Here is a 20,095-nt window from a genome sequence, read left to right as displayed (position 1 = left end):
ATATAACCCATTTTCAGTGGCTTCACTCTTTTCACTCCCCACACATTTATATTACACATGTGGTATTTACTGGCCATGATCTTTGGGCCCTCAGGCAGCACTGCATTAAAAACAGACATGATTCTATAGTAGAAATCATTGCATGGGCTCAGAAACACGTCTGAAAACAGTTCATCTGTGAAAACAATTCATCACTGTGAAAACAGTTCATCACTGTGAAAACAGTTCATCACTGTGAAAACAGTTCATCACTGCATCCACAAATGCAAGTTAAAACTCTAAAACACAAAGAAGAAACCAAATATAAACAGGATCCAGAAACGCTGCCACCTTCTCTGGGCCAGAGCTCATTTAAAATGGACTGAGGGGAAGTGGAAAAGTGTCCTGTAGTCCAACGAATCAACATTTGAAATTCTTTTGGAAATCATGGACGCTATGCCCTCCGGGCTGAAGACCACTCAGCTTGTTATCAGTGCACAGTTCTAAAGCCAGTTTAGGGGGGCATTAGTGCACATGGCATGGGTGACACATGGCATGGCATATACATGTTTTGGCAACATATGCTGCCGTCCAGACGACGTCTTCTTCAGGGAAGGTCTTGATTATTTCAGCAAGACAATGAAAACCACTTTCTGCATGTATTACAGCAGCATTGCTCCATATTAAAAGAGTCCGGGTGCTAAACTGACCTGTCTGCAGTCCAGACCGGTCACCTCTGAAAAGGTTTGTCGCATTATTAAATTAAAAATATGACAAAAGAGCCCCTGAACTGTTGAACAGCTGAAATACTGTATTAAGCAAGAACAGGAAAACATTTCACTTCCAAAACTACATCAGCATCTCCTCAGTTCCCAAACACTTACAGAGTGTTGCTAAAGAAGAGGTGATAGATACAGGAGTAAACAGGCCCACGTCCCAAATGGAGTAGGTTTATTCAACCTAAATAAATGTTTTGAATGAACAATTATTTCAGTCAGTGTAATTTTCTGAGTTGAATAAAAGCAGTTAAATCACGTGTTACTACATGAAGAATTTTTTAGGCTGAACTGATGAGCCACTTTTTACAGTGTATATGCTAAGACTAATCCAGCTCGAATAGGGCTGTAGTTATGTATTAATTAATTAATTACATTTCTTACTCTGTCTATTTCATGTTTGGGCTGGTTTGTTTCAAAGTCCCCAAAAATGACAAAAACAGGCAAAAATGTTTCTGTAAAACAGGACTGTGCACACAACAACCTTCAAATTCAATTTGGATTGAAAGAATCTGCACTTTCCATACAGTTTCTCCACTTGCTTCAGAGATCTAGGAGTCAATTTATATAAAATAACATCATATTATTGCCTTCTAAGCTTGGAAAAGGAATTATACCGAATTTTTAATATTCCTGCATAATTAAGTGTTTAAGATGTCATTCAGACTGGTTTGGTGTGAAAAGCTCCATTCTAGAGAAATGAACTGTTCACAGTGGCAGTGACAGGAACCAGACATCCACCTCTAAACGCTCCCTCAAAAAAGTTATCAAAAATTCCAGGTAAAGAAAACTTATTCCTGATTTTCCACTACTTTCCATCATCAACATTCCATATAAACTCAGAAGACTCGTGTAGGTTCTCTGGTGGTTCTGGATGGTAAATAAAATGTCTATATCTGTGTTGTAGTCATGGCGACGCCTGGTTCCCATCACCGCAACTGTAAAGACATCTAAACCGTTTCACACCAAACCCACTCTTAATCTCTCTGTTTACTGCTCACACACTGAATTATGGGGGATTTTTATTTAAAAAATGCACCAGACCGATAGGTAATTAACAGCACCTCACCTGTGTCCTGATTGGTTCTCCCTGTTCGATGATGCTGATGAAGGGAATCTCCAGAAACGTGGCCATGAACTCCACCTGCAGGAGCTCATCTCGGCTCTGTGGGAACGCCAACACAGCCGACACGCCGTTCACTACCAGCTCCTCACACACGCACCTGAGCGCCGTCTCGGGGTCTCCTGCCCGCCGCGGACCACCCCACACCACCTCTACGCTCAGGTTGTAAGGCAGCAGGGTGGAGTGCGCGTGCTGCAGGTGTAGCAGAGCCCGGCCGAGCGCCGCCTGGACGCGGGCGGGCTGGCGGGTGGGCAGCAGAGCGCCCAGGCGCAATGTGTGCCCGATTCTTGCCAGCAGGTGGCACGGCTCTGGGTGCGTCTGGCACCGAGGCGCCAGGAGGAAGAGGAGGAAGAGAAGAGAGAAGGAGGAACAGAAGAGGAAGGAACTGGAGAAAGACAAGTTCATCCTGCTCCGATCGACTCCAGCCTGAGGAAGCAGAGAGAGATGGCATCGCTTCTCCAGAACGGGTCCTCCGCCACGCTGAGGGTGAGGGTGAGGGTGTGAGAGAGAGAGAGAGAGAGAGAGAGAGAGAGAGAGAGAGAGAGAGAGAGAGAGAGAGAGACAGAGAGAGAGAGAGAGAGAGAGACAGAGAGAGAGACAGAGAGAGAGAGAGAGAGAGAGAGAGAGAGAGAGATAGAGAGAGAGAGAGAGAGAGAGAGAGAGAGACAGAGAGAGAGAGAGAGAGAGAGAGAGAGAGAGACAGAGAGAGAGAGAGAGAGAGAGAGAGAGAGAGAGAGAGAGAGAGAGAGAGAGAGAGACAGAGAGAGAGAGAGTGTACCCCGCGCTCTGGAGAAATGGAAAGAGGTGCACGCTTTTCCTCCTCCAGAGCGCGAATGAGAGCTGAGCTGAAGCAGCAGCTGAGCAGTGTGTGTGTGTGTGTGTGTGTGTGTGTGTGTGTGTGTGTGTGTGTGTGTGTGTGTGTGTTCTGCTTAAGCCTCGCCTCTGGGCTCCAACAAAAAACGCACTCACAGCCTCAAACACACTCAGGATACACACACTAAATCCTGGAGCTAAACAGCAGCAGTGCTGGTGGTAATGTGGTACAAAGCAATGCTGTACAGTAGTGTAATTACTTTTTCTTCTAACAAAGTAAAATTAAACTAAAAATACCAGACTGTGTACACTTTTTGAGCTTGTAGCGCTGGTACTGTCAACGTTCCAAGGTTTGTGGCCCTAAATTTTCTTTAGCAGTGAGATGGTGTAAAATGCTTCTTACTGCTGGAAAAGAAAGAGGCAACATGTAAGATGATTGCATTTTATTAATTTCCTCTGATAATTCTGTGAGGAAACCCACACCAGCAGGAGGGAAGGAGTTGCAAATATCCAAGTGGGAAGCAAAACAGCTTATTAAAAGGTGAGACTCACTAGGCTCAATTCATAAAATGCCACACAAAATGTGCAGCACAGGTAAAAAAGAGTTAAAGTCACTGGGGACTTTATTTTCATAAAGTATTTATGATGTGATTTATAAAGGGGCAGTATTTTCATCAGTCTCCCTGTCAAGAGCCAATCAAAGTCCACATGTAAATGAGGTCACACTTATTAAAGACATAGGCCAAGTGAGTCTGTTGAGCTGTTGGAATGTAAATGAAAGAAAACCAAAGGCAAGCAGGGCTGGCATATAATAGTGAACTGTTTGGCAAACATGTTTTAATCCAAAAATAAAGTTTCTTTTTTTCAGAAGGCAAACAACAACATGTTTAATTGATGTTGGCTTTAATTATGACATTAAAGCCCCAAACAAAACAACTTTTGGGCATTTTATACTTTGCAAGAACTCTTTGTATTGCTGGCTCTACCTAATAAGTAAGATAAGCAGCTGCTTAGAGCCCCACGGCCACCAGGAAAAAAGAACGTATTAATCTGGGGACAAAAAACAAAGAGGAGAAACAGAAGATGAGGAGAAACAGCTTAAAGATAAAGGTATGTTTTGTTAATATTATGTGTTGTTTTAGTGTGTAATTATACAAGAGCTAGTAGGTCTAAAGTCTCTCCAGCAAAGCAGGTTTAACAGATTTGATTAATATGCTTTACAACGGCATTGAAAACCTTCTGTTAATCCAGGTTTAGATACTCAGACTGTGATCAATCCAGTTTTAGATACTCAGTCTGGGATTAATTCTAGTTTAAATATTCAGGCTGGGATTAATTCTGATTTAGATACTCACACTGGGATTAATCCCCGTTTACTCAGGCTGTAGTTCATTCCAGTTTAAATACTCAGGCTGGGATTTATCAAAGTGTAGATACTCAGGCTGGATTAATCCAGGTTTAGAAACTTGGACTGTGATTAAGCCAGGTTTATATACTCGGGCTGTGATTAATCCAGGCTTAGATACTCAGTCTGGGATTAATTCTAGTTTAAGTATTCAGGCAGGAATTAATCCAGGTTTAGATACTCGGACACTGATTAATCCAGGTTTAGATACTCGGATTGTGATTAATCCAGGTTTAGATACTCGGACTGTGATTAATCCAGGTTTAGATACTTGGGCTGTAATTAATCCAGGTTTAGATAATCAGTCTGGGATTAATTCTAGTTTAAATATTCAGGCTGGGATTAATTCTGGTTTAGATACCCTGGTTTACTCAGGCTGCAGTTCATCCCAGTTTAAATACTCAGGCTGGGATTTATCAAAGTGTAGATACTCAGGCTGAGATTAATCCTCATGTACGTGCACACGGAAGTATGATGTTTACGACCAACAGCCAATCATGTGAAATATACAACAAAATAAAGAGTATTTAAGCTCAGAACGTCCATGAGCACTTAACAACATATTTAAATGTTTACATTTTTATATCTACTGGTTGTACAGTAAAGCTGATGCTGCTGTATGTTTTGATGTATTTTTACAGTACATTTACAGTTATGTCCAGTAGTCACACACAGAGTGATTGTAGCACTCAACATCGAATGCTCTATAGACTGTAAAGCACTTAAATTGTTATACTGGCTTGGGCACAGTTGGCTGATAAAGCACCTACAATTACCAGCTTGTAACAAGTAGACAACTGTAATTAAATCAGATAAGCATGCTGCTAACCACAAACACCATAGCAGGGAGCTGTTCAGTTATCTGTAATAGTCTTGACCATGTGGTTTCTGACACTGTATGACTCACTGTTGTCTATAAACGTGGGCTAAAGTACAGTAACACAGTAGCAGCCACCTGGAAGACTGAACTTGGTCCATAATAAAATGGATATTGTGTGTAATAATAACAATAAAAATGGGAGAGGAGATGCATGTCAGGCTGTTTCAGTAGGTCAGGTTTAGCTCAAGGGCGATACACACACACACACACACACATATAGCGCATATTCTGAACACAACCTGAACACTGCATATTATAATAGCAACAGATTACATGAGGACGCAAGAGGGGGGGGGGGGGGGGTAAAGGGGGAGCAGAGGAGAGAGAGATGGAGATAGAGAATGAGGGACAACAGAGAGAAGAGAGAGGATAGGGACAATCAGGAGAAAAAGAGAGAGAGATGGAGAATGAGGAGAAACAGAGAGAAAAAAGGAGAGAGAGAGAGAGAGAGAGAGAGAGAGAGAGAAAGAGAGAGTGAGAGTGACTAATTATTTCTTTTTTGCTCCCTCATCCCTTTCTCTCCTTCGATAGGTGATTTCTGATGCTGTAAATAAATCTGAGATTGTTCCTTTCTCTCTCATTATGTTCATATAAATTGCTTTGGTGACAATAGAACACGTAACAATCACGGCAATAAATCACCGCTGAACAGAGAGCGAGAGAGAGAGAGAGAGAGAGAGAGAGAAAGAGACAGACCTTAAATTATAATCCATAATCAAAAGCTACCTCCTGCTAACGTAATTCATTTCTCTGTTTTAACCCTCTGGGGTCAACAGAGTCGCCACAAATTTGACGTCTGTATATGATTCTATAGATTCTATATTTTGAATTCCAAGATTTTATATCTGGTTCTGTATCTTTGCAACGATCCAGCTCAGAAATCCAGTTCAAGCCCTTCCTGAATCCGTAGAGCCGTCCTTTCCATTCCATCATATCCCGAGACCATACAACACTCAGGTGTGGGTCCGAGTTGAGTCTCGAGTCTCTGAGGTTCAAGTTTGAGTAGAGTCTTTAGTCTCTGAGGTGAGAGCCAGAATCAAGTCTCAAGTCTCAAGGCTCTGAGGTTCAAATCCGAATTGAGTCTTGAGTCTCTGGGGTGACAGTCTAAGTCGAGTCTTGAGTCTCTGAGGTCAGTGTCCAAGTTTAGTCTCTGAGGTGAGAGTCTGTGTCTAGTCTCGAGTATCTGAGGTGACAGCTCGAATCGAGTCTTGAGTTTCTGAGGTGAGAGTCCGAGTCGAGTCTCTAAGGTGAGAGTCCGAGTCGAGTCTCTGAGGTGAGAGTCCAAGTCGAGTCTCGATTCTCTGAGGTGAGAGTCCGAGTCAAGTCTCTGAGGTGAGCATCCACGTTGAGTCTGTGAGGTTTGAGTCTGGAGTTATGAGCCTGTAAAGAGGAGCTAATATATGCATCATCTGCCTCTCACCGTGTGGAGACGGTGGATTCGCGTGTCTCTCTACATTCTGTGTGAAACTGACCGACGGACACTCAGGAAATCACTAAGGACTGACCATCACGCTGGAAACCCTTGGAAAGTAGTGATGAAGATAACGGAGCATTTTGATATGAAACATATGAGGATCATGTTCTATGAAGAGCCTCTAAAGGGTTTAAGCAAACTGAGAAAATGACCTCAGACCACAGACCTCCTTCAGCACATCCACAAGGAAGCTGCATGGAAACTCCCAGAAGCTCCAGAACGGGATACTGGGGTTCGGATTCAACTCATTAAACTATCTTAACTTTTCTCCTTCATATAATTTCCACAGATAATGTATCGCCCCCATAGATAGCTGCTAATTACAAGCAGCTCGTCTGCCTAACAGGATTGGGGACTCTGGGCTAACGATACTCGGAGAATGAACTGTAATGCCGATCTGTCATAAAGAGCACTCGAGTCAAGAGCAAGCGGAAAAGAGAGTTTAATGAAAAATATTAAAGACTGCAAGCATTGCCTCCTTGAAAATTCATCCGGCGCGGCTCGGTGCAGGTGCACCGTGACCCGAGGATATGAAGAGTGGGTGAATATTAAAAAAACTTGGTAAACATTGGTGTCTTTATGGAGTTTAGTGTGGCACTGACTGACGCTGTTTAGCAAAATTGCACTTGCACTTTGCACTCGAATCCATTTGCTGATAATGACAGCCTGGATGGTGAAGACTAATCAGGATTAAGGACCACTGGCTGAGCAGAACGCGCACTGAATTCAGCCCACACGTCGGGCTTATGGGAAAAGAAATGACGTTTTTATCCAATGTAGTCGATGCATGAAGACGACATCGACTCTGTGAGCTTTAGTATGTAATCCACTCCAGAGGCGAACTCGCATCCTGATCACATGCAAGTCTAAATTGCATTTCACAAGCGGCGCGCTCCAATTTAACATTCAGAGAGACGTTCATTTTAACCACTCTCCACCAGGAATGGGCTGAATTTCTGATCTGTACGTTTGAAATAAGAAAATACTGCTTTGCAAATGCCATTTGAGATCATTTATAAATTATATCGAAACACTAATCACAGAAATAGTTTTTGTCTTTTTAAGACATTTAAAGTATTTTTCCTCCAAAAGGCCTTATAGCAGATAAGCAATGATCTGGTAATAAACTGGCAAAGTTCATAATCTGGTAAAATTCCATGTGTCCATTAAAGCCATAGACCCATAAGCACCAGCGACCCATTAGAGTCATTAGCGCCGTAAACCTATTACTGTCATAGACCAGTTAGTTCCATAAACCCATTTGTTCCATAGACTCATTAGTGTCATGAACCTATTATTGCCACAGACCTATTAATGCCACAGATTCATAAGCATCATGAACCCATTTGAGTCAATAGCACCTTAAACCTATTATCATCATAGTCTCTAAGGTCAGAGTCAAGTCTTGAGTCTCTAAGGTGAGATTCCTAGTCAAGTTTCTGAGGTGAGAGTCTGAGTCAAGTCTCTGAGGTGAAAGTCCGAGTCGAGTCTTGAGTCACTGAGGTGAGAGCTGACCCGTGCATTTAAAACAAGAAAATACTACTTTGCAAATGTCATTTGAGTCATTTATAATTTATAAACACTGATTACTGAAATTGTTTTTGTCTTTTAAAGATATATAAAGAGTCTTTCCTCCCAAAAGGCCTCACAACAGATAAGCAAATTGATCATAATCTGGCAAAGTTCCATGTGTCCATTAAAGCCTTAGACCCATAGGCACCATGAACCCATTAGAGTCATTAGCCACCATAAACCTATTACCACCATGGACCAATTAGTTCCATAAACCTATTCATTCCACAGGCATGTTAGCACCATGAACCCATCACTGTCACAGTTCTTTTAATGCCATAGACCCATAAGCACCAGGAACCCATTAGAGTCATTAGCACCTTAAGCCTTTTACCACTGCAGACCAGTTAGTTCTATAAACCTGCTCATTCCACAGGCATGTTAGCACCATGAACCCATCACTGTCACAGTTCTTTTAATGCCATAGACCCATAAGCACCAGGAACCCATTAGAGTCATTAGCACCTTAAGCCTTTTACCACTGCAGACCAGTTAGTTCTATAAACCTGCTCATTCCACAGGCATGTTAGCACCATGAACCCATCACTGTCACAGTTCTATTAGTGCCATAGACCCATAAGCACCAGGAACCCATTAGAGTCATTAGCACCTTAAGCCTTTTACCACTGCAGACCAGTTAGTTCTATAAACCTATTCACTCCACAGGCATGTTAGTGCCATGAACCCATCACTGTCTCAGTTCTATTGGTGCCATAGACCCATAAGCACCAGGAACCCATTAGAGTCATTAGCACCTTAAACCTTTTACCACTGCAGACCAGTTAGTTCTATAAACCTGCTCATTCCACAGGCATGTTAGCACCATGAACCCATTGCAATCATTAGCACCTTAAACCTATTACTGCCATAGACCAGCTAGTTCCATAAAACCTGCTCATTCCACAGATTTGTTAGTGCCATGAACCTATTACTGTCACAGATATATTAGTGCTATACACCCATGGGTTAATTGAACCATTTAGTTTCATAGACCAGTTAGTGCAATACGTCTTTAGTTCCATAGATTGATTGGCTTAATAAACAGTTTAGTTTCATAGACCCATTAGTACAACAGACCTGCTGGTGTCATGTACCCATTAATGCCACAGACCCCTTTGTGCAATAAACAAGTTAGACCTTTTTTACCTAAAAAAGGCCTAAAATCCAATTAGCTCCATTGACTTATTAGTATTTTAGGCCTTTGAAGCATCATAGACCTGTTTGTGTCTTAGATCTATTACTATATACCTGTTAGGGCCAGAGACCCATCAGAGATCCAAACCTGCTTATTTTATCGTACATTATAGTTTGTTTTGAAGTTTAAAATATATTCATGTATGTTATCACTTCATCCCTGTTTCCCTCTTATTTTACACCTGATTTAGTGTGATGAACCCTTTGAAGATCGGCTAACGAGCTGAATCAAGTGTGCTATAGCAGCAAAAATCAATTATTGCCTGTGTGGCGCCGAGTGTCCCCAGGTTTCTCGGAGTGACGAAGAGCCGGTTTCCCCTCTGCCTGCGAGATTTCCTCAGAAGTCGTCTTTCAGGAAGGTTTCCACCTGCGCGCCGGCGCTGCAGACCGTGCACTTCATGGATGCTCGCTTGATTGGTTTTCAGGTCCGGTGCACACACACATTCACTCCACTTTGGACAGTTCTGACGTTCCGCGGCTTTTTAGGGTGAATAAAAGATTTTACAATAGCCTACATCTCCTGAGCCGCATGACGTCCTCTCCTGGCATGCAGATCACTCTTCTCCATCTGTTTTTTTCCCTCCTTACAGCAGGAGAACAAACCGATCTCCTTCCTTCACCTTCATGTGGAGGGGCCACCACGGCGCGAATGAATATTTATACACGTACCTCCGATTTTAATTTGATCGGGCCGTATCACGGACGCCGCTGCTTTCAGGCTGGTTTAAAAATGGATTACACTTTCATCAGAAAACCAATTAAAAGCCACATTTATCTTTGAGGGATTACTCCTACCTTATTAACATGTGTGAGTGCACATATATAATCCACTGCTTTTTTCTCCCGCCTCTTTTTGTGCACACTGTAATTGTGCCAGTGACTTACAGTATATTAGGCACTTCTACACTACACACAAACACTGAGCTGCAACAGTTGAAATACAGACTGCAAAAGTGCCTCCGTACAGTTCAGTGCATCAGTTTGAAAGCTTCCATTTAAACTGCGTTGATTCGGGGAAGGTATTGATGAGCTTCTATGATTCACTGAATCATTTCATGAAGAACTGCAATCAAACTGAATTGAGAGAAATAAGACTTCATAAACATTGTCTTGGTACAAAATGTTTTGAATGACATTCAAAAAGAATCATAACTAAATAAAATCATGATGGCATTTGAGATTCCATCATGCACTTGATTCGTAATCATGGACGAATTGAATTATAGGAAAAAAAAACTTGGGGATTCCATAATGCACCGAGTCGATTCCTAAAGAAACATAATGCAGTCAAATCATGGTGAAATTTGAGATTTCATACATTATTTAATCATTTGATTAAGAATCACTATCAAACTGGATTGTGAAACTTGAAAAGAATCATTATAATGAATTGGTGTCTGAAGAGTAAATCAAACTGAATCAAACTGAATCAACTGTGATGAAATTTAAGATTCCATGATGCATTGAATAGATTCCTAAAAAAATACAAATTAAAAAATTAGATACAATGCACTGGATGAAATCTTAACGAATCAAAGTTCTATCATGATAATATTTCATAATTTTGTAAAGAAATGTAAGCAAATTGAATTGTGATGGGATTTGGAATGATGCATTGAATATGATTCTTAAAGAAGTATAACAATCATAAGTGAAATCTGAGATTTCAGTATACACAACAGTGAAGTGAATGGCTGTGGGTAGGTTATAAATGGTATTAATGGTATAAACAGTGAAGTGAATGGCTGTGGGTAGGTTATAAATGGTATTAATGGTATAAACAGTGAAGTGAATGGCTGTGGGGTGGGGTATGAATGGCATTAATGGTATAAACAGTGAAGTGAATGGCTGTGGGGTGGGGTGTAAATGGTATTAATGGAATAAACAGTGAAGTGAATGGCTGTGGGTAGGTTATAAATGGTATTAATGGTATAAACAGTGAAGTGAATGGCTGTGGGTAGGTTATAAATGGTATTAATGGTATAAACAGTGAAGTGAATGGCTGTGGGTAGGTTATAAATGGTATTAATGGTATAAACAGTGAAGTGAATGGCTGTGGGGTGGGGTATAAATGGTATTAATGGTATAAACAGTGAAGTGAATGGCTGTGGGTAGGTTATAAATGGTATTAATGGTATAAACAGTGAAGTGAATGGCTGTGGGGTGGGATATAAATGGCATTAATGGTATAAACAGTGAAGTGAATGGCTGTGGGTAGGTTATAAATGGTATTAATGGTATAAACAGTGAAGTGAATGGCTGTGGGGTGGGGTATGAATGGCATTAATGGTATAAACAGTGAAGTGAATGGCTGTGGGTAGGTTATAAATGGTATTAATGGTATAAACAGTGAAGTGAATGGCTGTGGGGTGGGATATAAATGGTATTAATGGTATAAACAGTGAAGTGAATGGCTGTGGGTAGGTTATAAATGGTATTTATGGTATAAACAGTGAAGTGAATGGCTGTGGGGTGGGGTATAAATGGTATTAATGGAATAAACAGTGAAGGTAATGGCTGTGGGGTGGGATATAAATGGCATTAATGGTATAAACAGTGAAGTGACCTGAATGTGAGATTGAGATCAGCAGTGCTGAAAGCAGGAGGAGGCTGATTACTCTAACCTGCCCAAATTCTGCACAGGGACTGAACTCGGAGATGCTGAAATGTCACAGAGCAACTCATGCATTCTTAACACACACACACACACAGACACACACACACACACACACACACACACACACACACACACACACACACACCTTCCTGCCTAATTATAGTGAGCACACACACACACACAGCTCTCTGACCCTCAGAAGGAGAAGGAGACGTCAGACTGAATCTGAAGCTGATGGACACAAAATAGCCAGAGAATATTTCTGTTACAGTTACGGGAGACTCCAGCAAGCAACTCACTTCAATTACAAATGATAAGCTTTGTTATTATAATTATATCATTAACTCTTGCCCACCCTTCACATCCTGACACACTCATCATCTTCAGATACCTTTCAGCCCTGAACATTAAAATCATGGGATATTTGGAAATAACCTATTCTGAAATGCACCAAATGCTCACAGGACCTTTAATTCTGAGAGCTCTGATAAATTTCTACCTGTCAATAAACCCAAACTTTATAACCATAAATAACGACAGTTCCTGAAATGTAGCTGCTTCAGTGTAATACAGTGTAGGACACTGTTTTACATTGGTTTTATTTTCAGATTGGGCAGGTCTCAGGAGCTGACATCTATATCATGAGCCTATATTGATCACAATATGTCCAGAGTAGCTTTATGAAGGAATATGTAGAAACAACCATCACAGCAGGTTGGCTTCATACCATAAATCTATCGTACAGTATGAGAAACTATTTCATACTATATGCATTATTCATACATGTATAGGCTCCAACATGTTCGTTAATAATCATGTAGTACATCTTAGCTGTGCTCTCTCTCTCTCTCTCTCTCTCTCTCTCTCTCTCTCTCTCTCTCTCTCTCACACTCTCCTATTTGTGCTGTGTTTCTGAAATGAAATGCTTGAAATGTACTTTTATGACATTATTTTAGCTGGATAATATATCTGGCTATATGGTTTCTAGTTTGCTGCTCTGCAGGATATTTCTTAGCCAGCTGGCTAGCTACCACCAGCTACATAAGGAACAGTTAGCCAACTCTTGTATTTTGCTTTCAAGCACCAAACAGCCTCAAAAGATATTAACTGATGAAACACTGGTCCTTGAATCCACCCCAGTTTTGTAGAGATGATAATTTAGCAGGGTTAGCTGGCCACCACCCAGATGGCAAACAGTTTTGGGCCGATTCTGGCTTTCCTATGTGAGTGTTGGTTGACTACCGGGTCAACTTGTTTGCATATCTACTTGTTTGTAGATATGCACACTACATGGAAAAAAGGCATGGAGATCTGGATCTACATGCACTATATTGCCAAAAGTGTTCACTCACCCATCCAAATCATTGAATTCAGGTGTTCCAGTCACTTCCATGGCCACAGGTGTATAAAACCAAGCCCCTAGGCCTGCAGACTGCTTCTACAGACATTAGTGAAAGAATGCGTCGCTCTCAGGAGCTCAGTGAGTTCCAGCGTGGTACCGTGATCAGACGCCATCTGTGCAACAAGTCCAGTCGTGAAATTTCCTCACTAATAAATATTCCACAGTCAACTGTCATTGGTATTATAACAAAGTGGAAGCGATCGGGAACGACAGCAACTCAGCTACGAAGTGGTCGGCCACGTAAAATGACAGAGCGGGATCAGCGGATGCTGAGGTGGATAGTGCACAGAGGTCACCGACTTTCTGCAGAGTCAATCACTACAGACCTCCAAACTTCATGTGTCCTTCAGATCAGCTCAAGAACAGTGTAGAGAGCTTCATGGAATGGGTTTTCATGGCCGAGCAGCTGCATCCTAGCCTTACATCACCAAGCACAATGCAAAGCGTGGAATGCAGTGGTGTAAAGCGCCACCACTGGACTCTAGAGCAGTGGAGATGAGTTCTCTGGAGTGACCAATCACACTTCTCCATCTGGAAATCCGATGGACGAGTCTGGCTTTGGCAGTTGCCAGGAGAACGGTACTTGTCTAAAGTTTGGTGGAGGGGGGATTATGGTGTGGGGTTGTTTTTCAGGAGTTGGGCTCGGTTCCTTAGTTCCAGTAAAAGGAACTCTTAAAGCTTCAGCACCAAGAGATTTTGGACAATTTCATGCTCCCAACAGTTTGGGGACGGCCCCTTCCTGTTCCAACATGACTGCGCACCAGAGCGCAAAGCAGGTCCATAAAGACATGGATGAGCCAGTTTGGTGTGGAAGAACTTGACTGGCCTGCACAGAGTCCTGACCTCAACCCGACAGAACACCTTTGGGATGAATTAGTGCAGAGACTGTGAGCCAGGCCTTTACGTCGTTAACCCTATGGATTAAGAATAGGACGTCACTCAAGTTCAGTGCGTGTGAAGCCATACAGTCTTTACAGTATTAGAAACACACAGATCTAATGCCAGGTATATATTTTTTTCACATTCAGTGGAAGTTCAGTGTGTTCATTCATGTAAATGATTATAGGTCATGTTATACATCACATGGATCATCTAGTCCCATGTTTACCAGTTGTAAGTACAGCTGTATAATTCATGACAGGAAAACAATCTGCATTTCCCAATTTCCGACACCACTCCAATGCAGCATAAGTGTGGCTGGATCTTAGGCTGAGCCTCAAATGCACACTATTGCCTATAAAGTGCACTGCATAGGCCATAAAACCCTGGCGCCTGCACCCAAATAGAGCTGTAAATGTTGGATAGACAGTTGTGAAGCTAATGACTGAATATAAATGGCTTTCTATTCAACACATGAAGCACTATTTAGGTGTAAAAGCCATTATTCCACGATCTACATTTAGCACAGCGTGTTATTGTTAAGAAGGAAGTTTTACTGAATACAGTTAATAAATCAGCATTAAATGATTAACTGTATGCATATAAATCAATTTCGACAAACATGTAAGAGAGAACCCTAATAATTCTAAGCCCATGACTTATGATTTCCCCACCTCAGTAAAAATATCTGCCTGTATCATCCTATGGGATCTATGGGGGCATGTCCAGGGGCCCGAGCCACTAGGGGGCCCCTTCGAGCAATTATGAGAAAATCTACACAGATGTTCTCACTCACTGCGCAAACATTACCATGGCACTGTGAAAAAACATGGCCTAATTTGTCATTGTGTTATGACCGATAAGCATTTTTCACGCACAGAGGAACGGTCGAGTTCCGGGGGAGATACTTATTTCCGGTTTCCACGCCACTCCGCCACGAATTTGGCTACATTTCAATATTCATCATCTTTGGTTGAACTCCTGTGCTTTAGGCAGCAGTGGTCAGAACTGTGGAAGATCCATCGAGCAACAATTGTGCAAAACTCGATAAGGGATATAAATTCTTTTTTGAGCAGTTTATTTTTGATTATGAAGGTAAATCGTTAGCTGGTTCCCAGTGTTGCTAACGCTAGCTAACCTACCTTACCTAATGTCACAGACAGAATGAGTGATGTTGGGTAGTTTCAGCATTTAGAGATCTTTAAATATGTGTCTGTTTAAGAAGTAGACAGGGGTGGTTTTTGAAATTTTAGGGATATATTTTAATAACATTTCAGACACAATGTAAGTAATGGTTGCCTCTTATATAGGTTTTATCTATCTATCTATCTATCTATCTATCTATCTATCTATCTATCTATCTATCTATGCATACATACATACATACATACATACATACATACATCTCTCTCTGCTGTACACAGACTCTCTTGCTCATTGACTCCAACTGAAGTGACATGGTACTGCGGCTCCTTTCCAGCCATTTTTTCCTCCCTTCGGTGTAACGCAGATGTCCAACAGAGTGAAATGAGCACTGCACGCACACAAGTGCAAATTAAAGCTCTTAAACACAAAGAAGAAGCCAAAAATAAACAGGATCCAGAAACGCTGCCACCTTCTCTGGGCCTGAGCTCATTTTAAAACGGACTGCAGGCCCGTAGCCAGCATTGTGATGGGGGGGATCTTTTTCCCCCAAAAGTGGACTTCATTTGGCTCTCTACTCCAATGCCCACTAAATACACGAGCACACTTCAAACCTTTTAATTAGACATATTTTATCCATTATAAGTTTGTTGTGAGTCTGTTGTTGCTGTCCTTATTTGTTCATCTGTTGCTCCCCACTGTTAACATAAACTTGATATAAATGTAAGTGTTACTCAAACTTCCTACATCTGTGATGTGACTTCATTGTCTGTCTCTGTTGCTCACCTCAGTTGTCTGTTGCTTTGTTCCATTGTCTCTGTTGCTGCCCTCCATTGTCTGTCTCTGATGTTGCTGTCCTTTATTGCCTGTCTCTCTACTGTTGACATAAATAGATAAGAATTACTTCATGAGGTACACTATCGGTATGGTCATTAAAACTTAAACAAATTAATAATGATATAAATTGAAGTGTTCCGTCTTATTCAAATCTTCCTACAACTGTGCTGGGACTTCATTGTCTCTCTCTGTTGCTCACCTAGGTCTGTTGTTGCTCTCCCTCCTCTGTATCTCTGTTGCTGTCTGTCTCTGTTGCTTTTCTTCATTGTCTGTCTATTTTTCCTCTCCATCTTTTGTATCTCGCCTTCTTTATTTTTTTAATTGGGTCTTGCCTTCACTGTCTGTCTGTTTTTCCTCTCCTTTAGGGTCATTTTACGGGAAATCGGACACTTTGGAACTCAACCGACACAGATTTTCATCAAACTTTGTGCATTTTTAGTGGCAATGTAGAACCCCAGAACTGCATTTGCATGAATCTGGCACTAATATAAAGGGAGAAATGGACTAAGAATGTTTTAAGTAAGAGGGTAGGGCACTACACATTCAACCTTGATTATGTCCATTTAAATTACAAACAGATGGTTTTGATGCTGTTTGAAAGCTCTTTTCTGGTTCTACAGAGAACACAAACAACATTGAACTCAACAGTTAGGCCCTTTTGTTGCTGTCAATGTTGCTGCCGATTTCTTCCGTTTTCGCTCCTTGTCTTCTTTTTTACCCATTTTCTCAAGTAACTTAATCCCCTGATTCTTATTCTTTCCACTAGCTAACAACAGAAATGTGGGAATTACCGCCACCTACTGGATTGGTGTAAAACAGTCTGAACAAAATGTGTAAAGAGAAACATTAACCATTTTTCTTACTCCTCACTTCTCTGAGTCTACTTCTCTTTTTTATTAGTCTGGATGTGATATTGTAAATTAAGATTTGATGTATATTCACCGGAGATTAACAATTCATTCATGGAATAGCCTACCTATCAGGTGTGTATGGGGCCAGTATTCATGATGGTTTAGGGGGGGGCATCAGTGCACATGGCATGGGTGACGTGCTCATCTGTGCAGACACCATTAAAGCTGAATGATATAAACATGTTTTGGCAACATATGCTGCCATCCAGACGACGTCTTTTTCAGTTTTGATTATTTCAGTAAGACGAAGTCAAACCATATTCAGCATGTATTACAGCAGCATGGCTCCATATTAAAAGGGTCCAGGTGCTAAACTGACTTGCCTGCTTTTTTGTAACATGTTGAAGTCATGAAATTCAAAATGGGCAAATATGTTTCAAAACATAATAAAGGTTCTCAATATCAACATTTGATATGTGGTCTTTAACATGATTTGCATATAATTGCATCCTATTTTTATTTACATTCTACACAGCGTCCCAACTTTTTTGGAAAGTAAATGCAGCTCTACTGGTTCTTTTTTGTCTGTTGCATCTGATCAAATTTCTCAAAAAAATAAATATTGTGGCACATTGTGTATCATAAAAATTTCTTGACATATCTCAATATTACATTTTTGCCATATTGCTCATGTCTAATTAGTCCTCTCACTTGCTGAGGAGCAGCATTCTTTTCATGAACATGGCCAATGAAAACAAAATGTGACTACAAACAAAGAACACTATGTTTTGTATCCAGTCAGAGGCTCTGTGTGGCCTCTGGTATTTTCAGCTGTGTGACCGAATGCACTCAATGTGTTTTAGCATGGAGAACAGTATCAATAATGCATCATAAGGGTCATCATATATTCCACCTCTATTCAAGGGCTATTTATTCATCTCATTTTTATATCTGCCATGCATTTGCCTGAGTCTTGCAGTTGCCTCCGCCTTTGTGGTCTGAGCCCCCCTGAGGCCCCTCACAGTTAGTCACTGGCCCAGTCACAAATCCGTCCCTGCTTTAATGGCTATTTAAGCAGTGCTTCCAGGAGAAAAGCAAAGAAAGAAAAGCCCATCAGACCATTATCCGTCCCTGCCATTAAGTACAAGTTATTCACTTTTCAGGAGATGTTTCAGAGGAGATTAGATATGAGATAATCCACCTGCATGAGGATGGAGAAAGTCAAAGTGGAAAAAAACAGGAGTTTCTAAAGATACACAGAAAATGTGACCCCTAACAACCACCTGGAACAGCTGGTAGGCATCAAAACTAAAGACCACTCAGCTTGTTATCAGTGCACAGTTCAAAAGCCAGTATTCATGACGGTTTAGGGGGACATTAGTGCACATGGCATGGGTGATGTGCTCATCTGTGAAGGCCCCATTAATGCTGAACGATATAAACATGTTTTGGCAAAATGCTGCCGTCCAGACGACGTCTTTTTCAGGGAAGGCCTTGATTATTTCAGTAAGACGATGTCAAACCACATTCTGCATGTATTATAGCAGCGTTAATAGAGTCCAGGAGCTAAACTGACCTGCCTGAAGTCCAGATCTGTCACCCACTGAGAACATCTGGCGCATTATTAAATGAAAAATATGACAAATGAGCCTCTGAACTGCTGAGCAGCTGAAAATCTGTATCAATCAAGATGGGAAAACATATCATCTGGAAGGCAGTTTCTAAAGATACGGAGAAAATGTGGCTCCTACCAAGCACCTGGAAGACCTGGTCGACCCCAAAACTGCCCCATCAGATAAACAGCACTTAAAGCTTTGATCTCTGAGAGAGAGGGGAAAATCAAGCTGCTTCAGATCTGAAAACATCCACAGGTGTTTCTGTCCATCCTTCCACTGTGAGAAGACCACTCAGCGCCGTGGGTCTGAAAGGACGTGTAGCTGATCAAGAAGAACCTCACTGAGAAAAGGAGACGGACACATCAAACAGCTGAAAGTGAGTCTCCTGAGAAGAACGGAAGCTGGAATGAAGGGAAAGAGAGATTCACTGACTGAACACAGCTGAGAGTAGATTGAGCTGCTGAGGCTTCTTTCTATTAAACATGCATTTCCTGCATTTTTCTGATGCTGAAAAATTTATAAACTTGTACTTAAATACTATTTTGACTGGATGAATAAGATTAAAGGTCTCTGACTTTTGCACAGTCCTGTATGTAGTATAGTATATTGCTGTTGTCGGATGAAAACCTCGTATCTCCACAATGGTAACTTTACAGGAGAAGGAAAAAACTCACTTTAATTTTGATGTAAGTCAATGGAACCAGGTCATTTTGGGCTGTTTCTATTGGTCCATTCATCATGAAATTTACACAGAATGTGGAGGAAAACAAGCACTTTCAATTTATTTAAAAACTAAAAAAAATGACAAAAGTGGAGATGCAGGGTTTTCTGCCCACAGCAGTGATACACAGTTTATGTGTCTGTGTGTATGTGACTAATACCATCCGTGATAAACACAGCTCTGCCATGCTCTATGTGACGGAGTGTATCAGCTATTTTTGGACTTTTAAATGAAGATCTCAATAAATAAATGAGTTCACGAAGCCTCATTTGTTTCCCTTATTTTGGCCGCATGGTTCACGCTCCTCTGCTTTATCAGTGTGAGCAGGGGATGATCCTGTGATAAAAGCTAATGAGTTTCATATGCTTAATTAACTTTAATTTGAAGCTTTATTAGTGAGGTTTTATGATAACAAAGTGCTCGAAGCTCTCAGGCAGAGCTTTTTATATTCATTAAGGCCAAGAATCAGGTATTTGGAAAGTTTTTTTGTTTAATTCCTGATATAATCCTATTGATCATCATCAAAGATGGCATTTTTAGATGCTGCATTTATGGTCTGCTCTCCCTGGTGAGAGTCCATTATTCAACGGATGAAAACAAAGAGCTTTAACATTTCTCACTTTCTGTCAATGAATCTTCCTATTTTTAGGGTCACACACTAGAAACCACAAAGGCCTGAAACCTGACTACATCTCTGAACATCTCAGCAGAGTTTTGAGGCGACACAAAAGGCTGAGATGATCAATGAATGCTCTGAAACTGAAATGTTGTTGCTGTTGGAAGAAAAACTCCTTTCAGGTTCAGGTTGTAGTG

General features: G+C 41.2%; 1 protein-coding gene across 1 annotated transcript in view; it reads right to left on the bottom strand.

Annotated features, from left to right (window-relative positions):
- The window catches only part of grin3ba (glutamate receptor, ionotropic, N-methyl-D-aspartate 3Ba), a 141,805-nt gene extending 139,421 nt beyond the window's left edge, over nt 1-2,384 (bottom strand). Inside the window, exon 1 of the mRNA XM_037546632.1 lies at nt 1,825-2,384. Within this exon, the coding sequence (XP_037402529.1) occupies nt 1,825-2,283 (459 nt within the window). The 5' untranslated portion in view covers nt 2,284-2,384. The remainder of the gene's footprint in view (nt 1-1,824) is intronic.
- Nucleotides 2,385-20,095: the final 17,711 nt, after the last annotated feature.

This window comes from Pygocentrus nattereri, chromosome 17 (genome assembly GCF_015220715.1).
Source record: "Pygocentrus nattereri isolate fPygNat1 chromosome 17, fPygNat1.pri, whole genome shotgun sequence".
NCBI lineage: Eukaryota > Metazoa > Chordata > Actinopteri > Characiformes > Serrasalmidae > Pygocentrus > Pygocentrus nattereri.
This window is presented reverse-complemented; position numbering and strand designations above follow the sequence as displayed.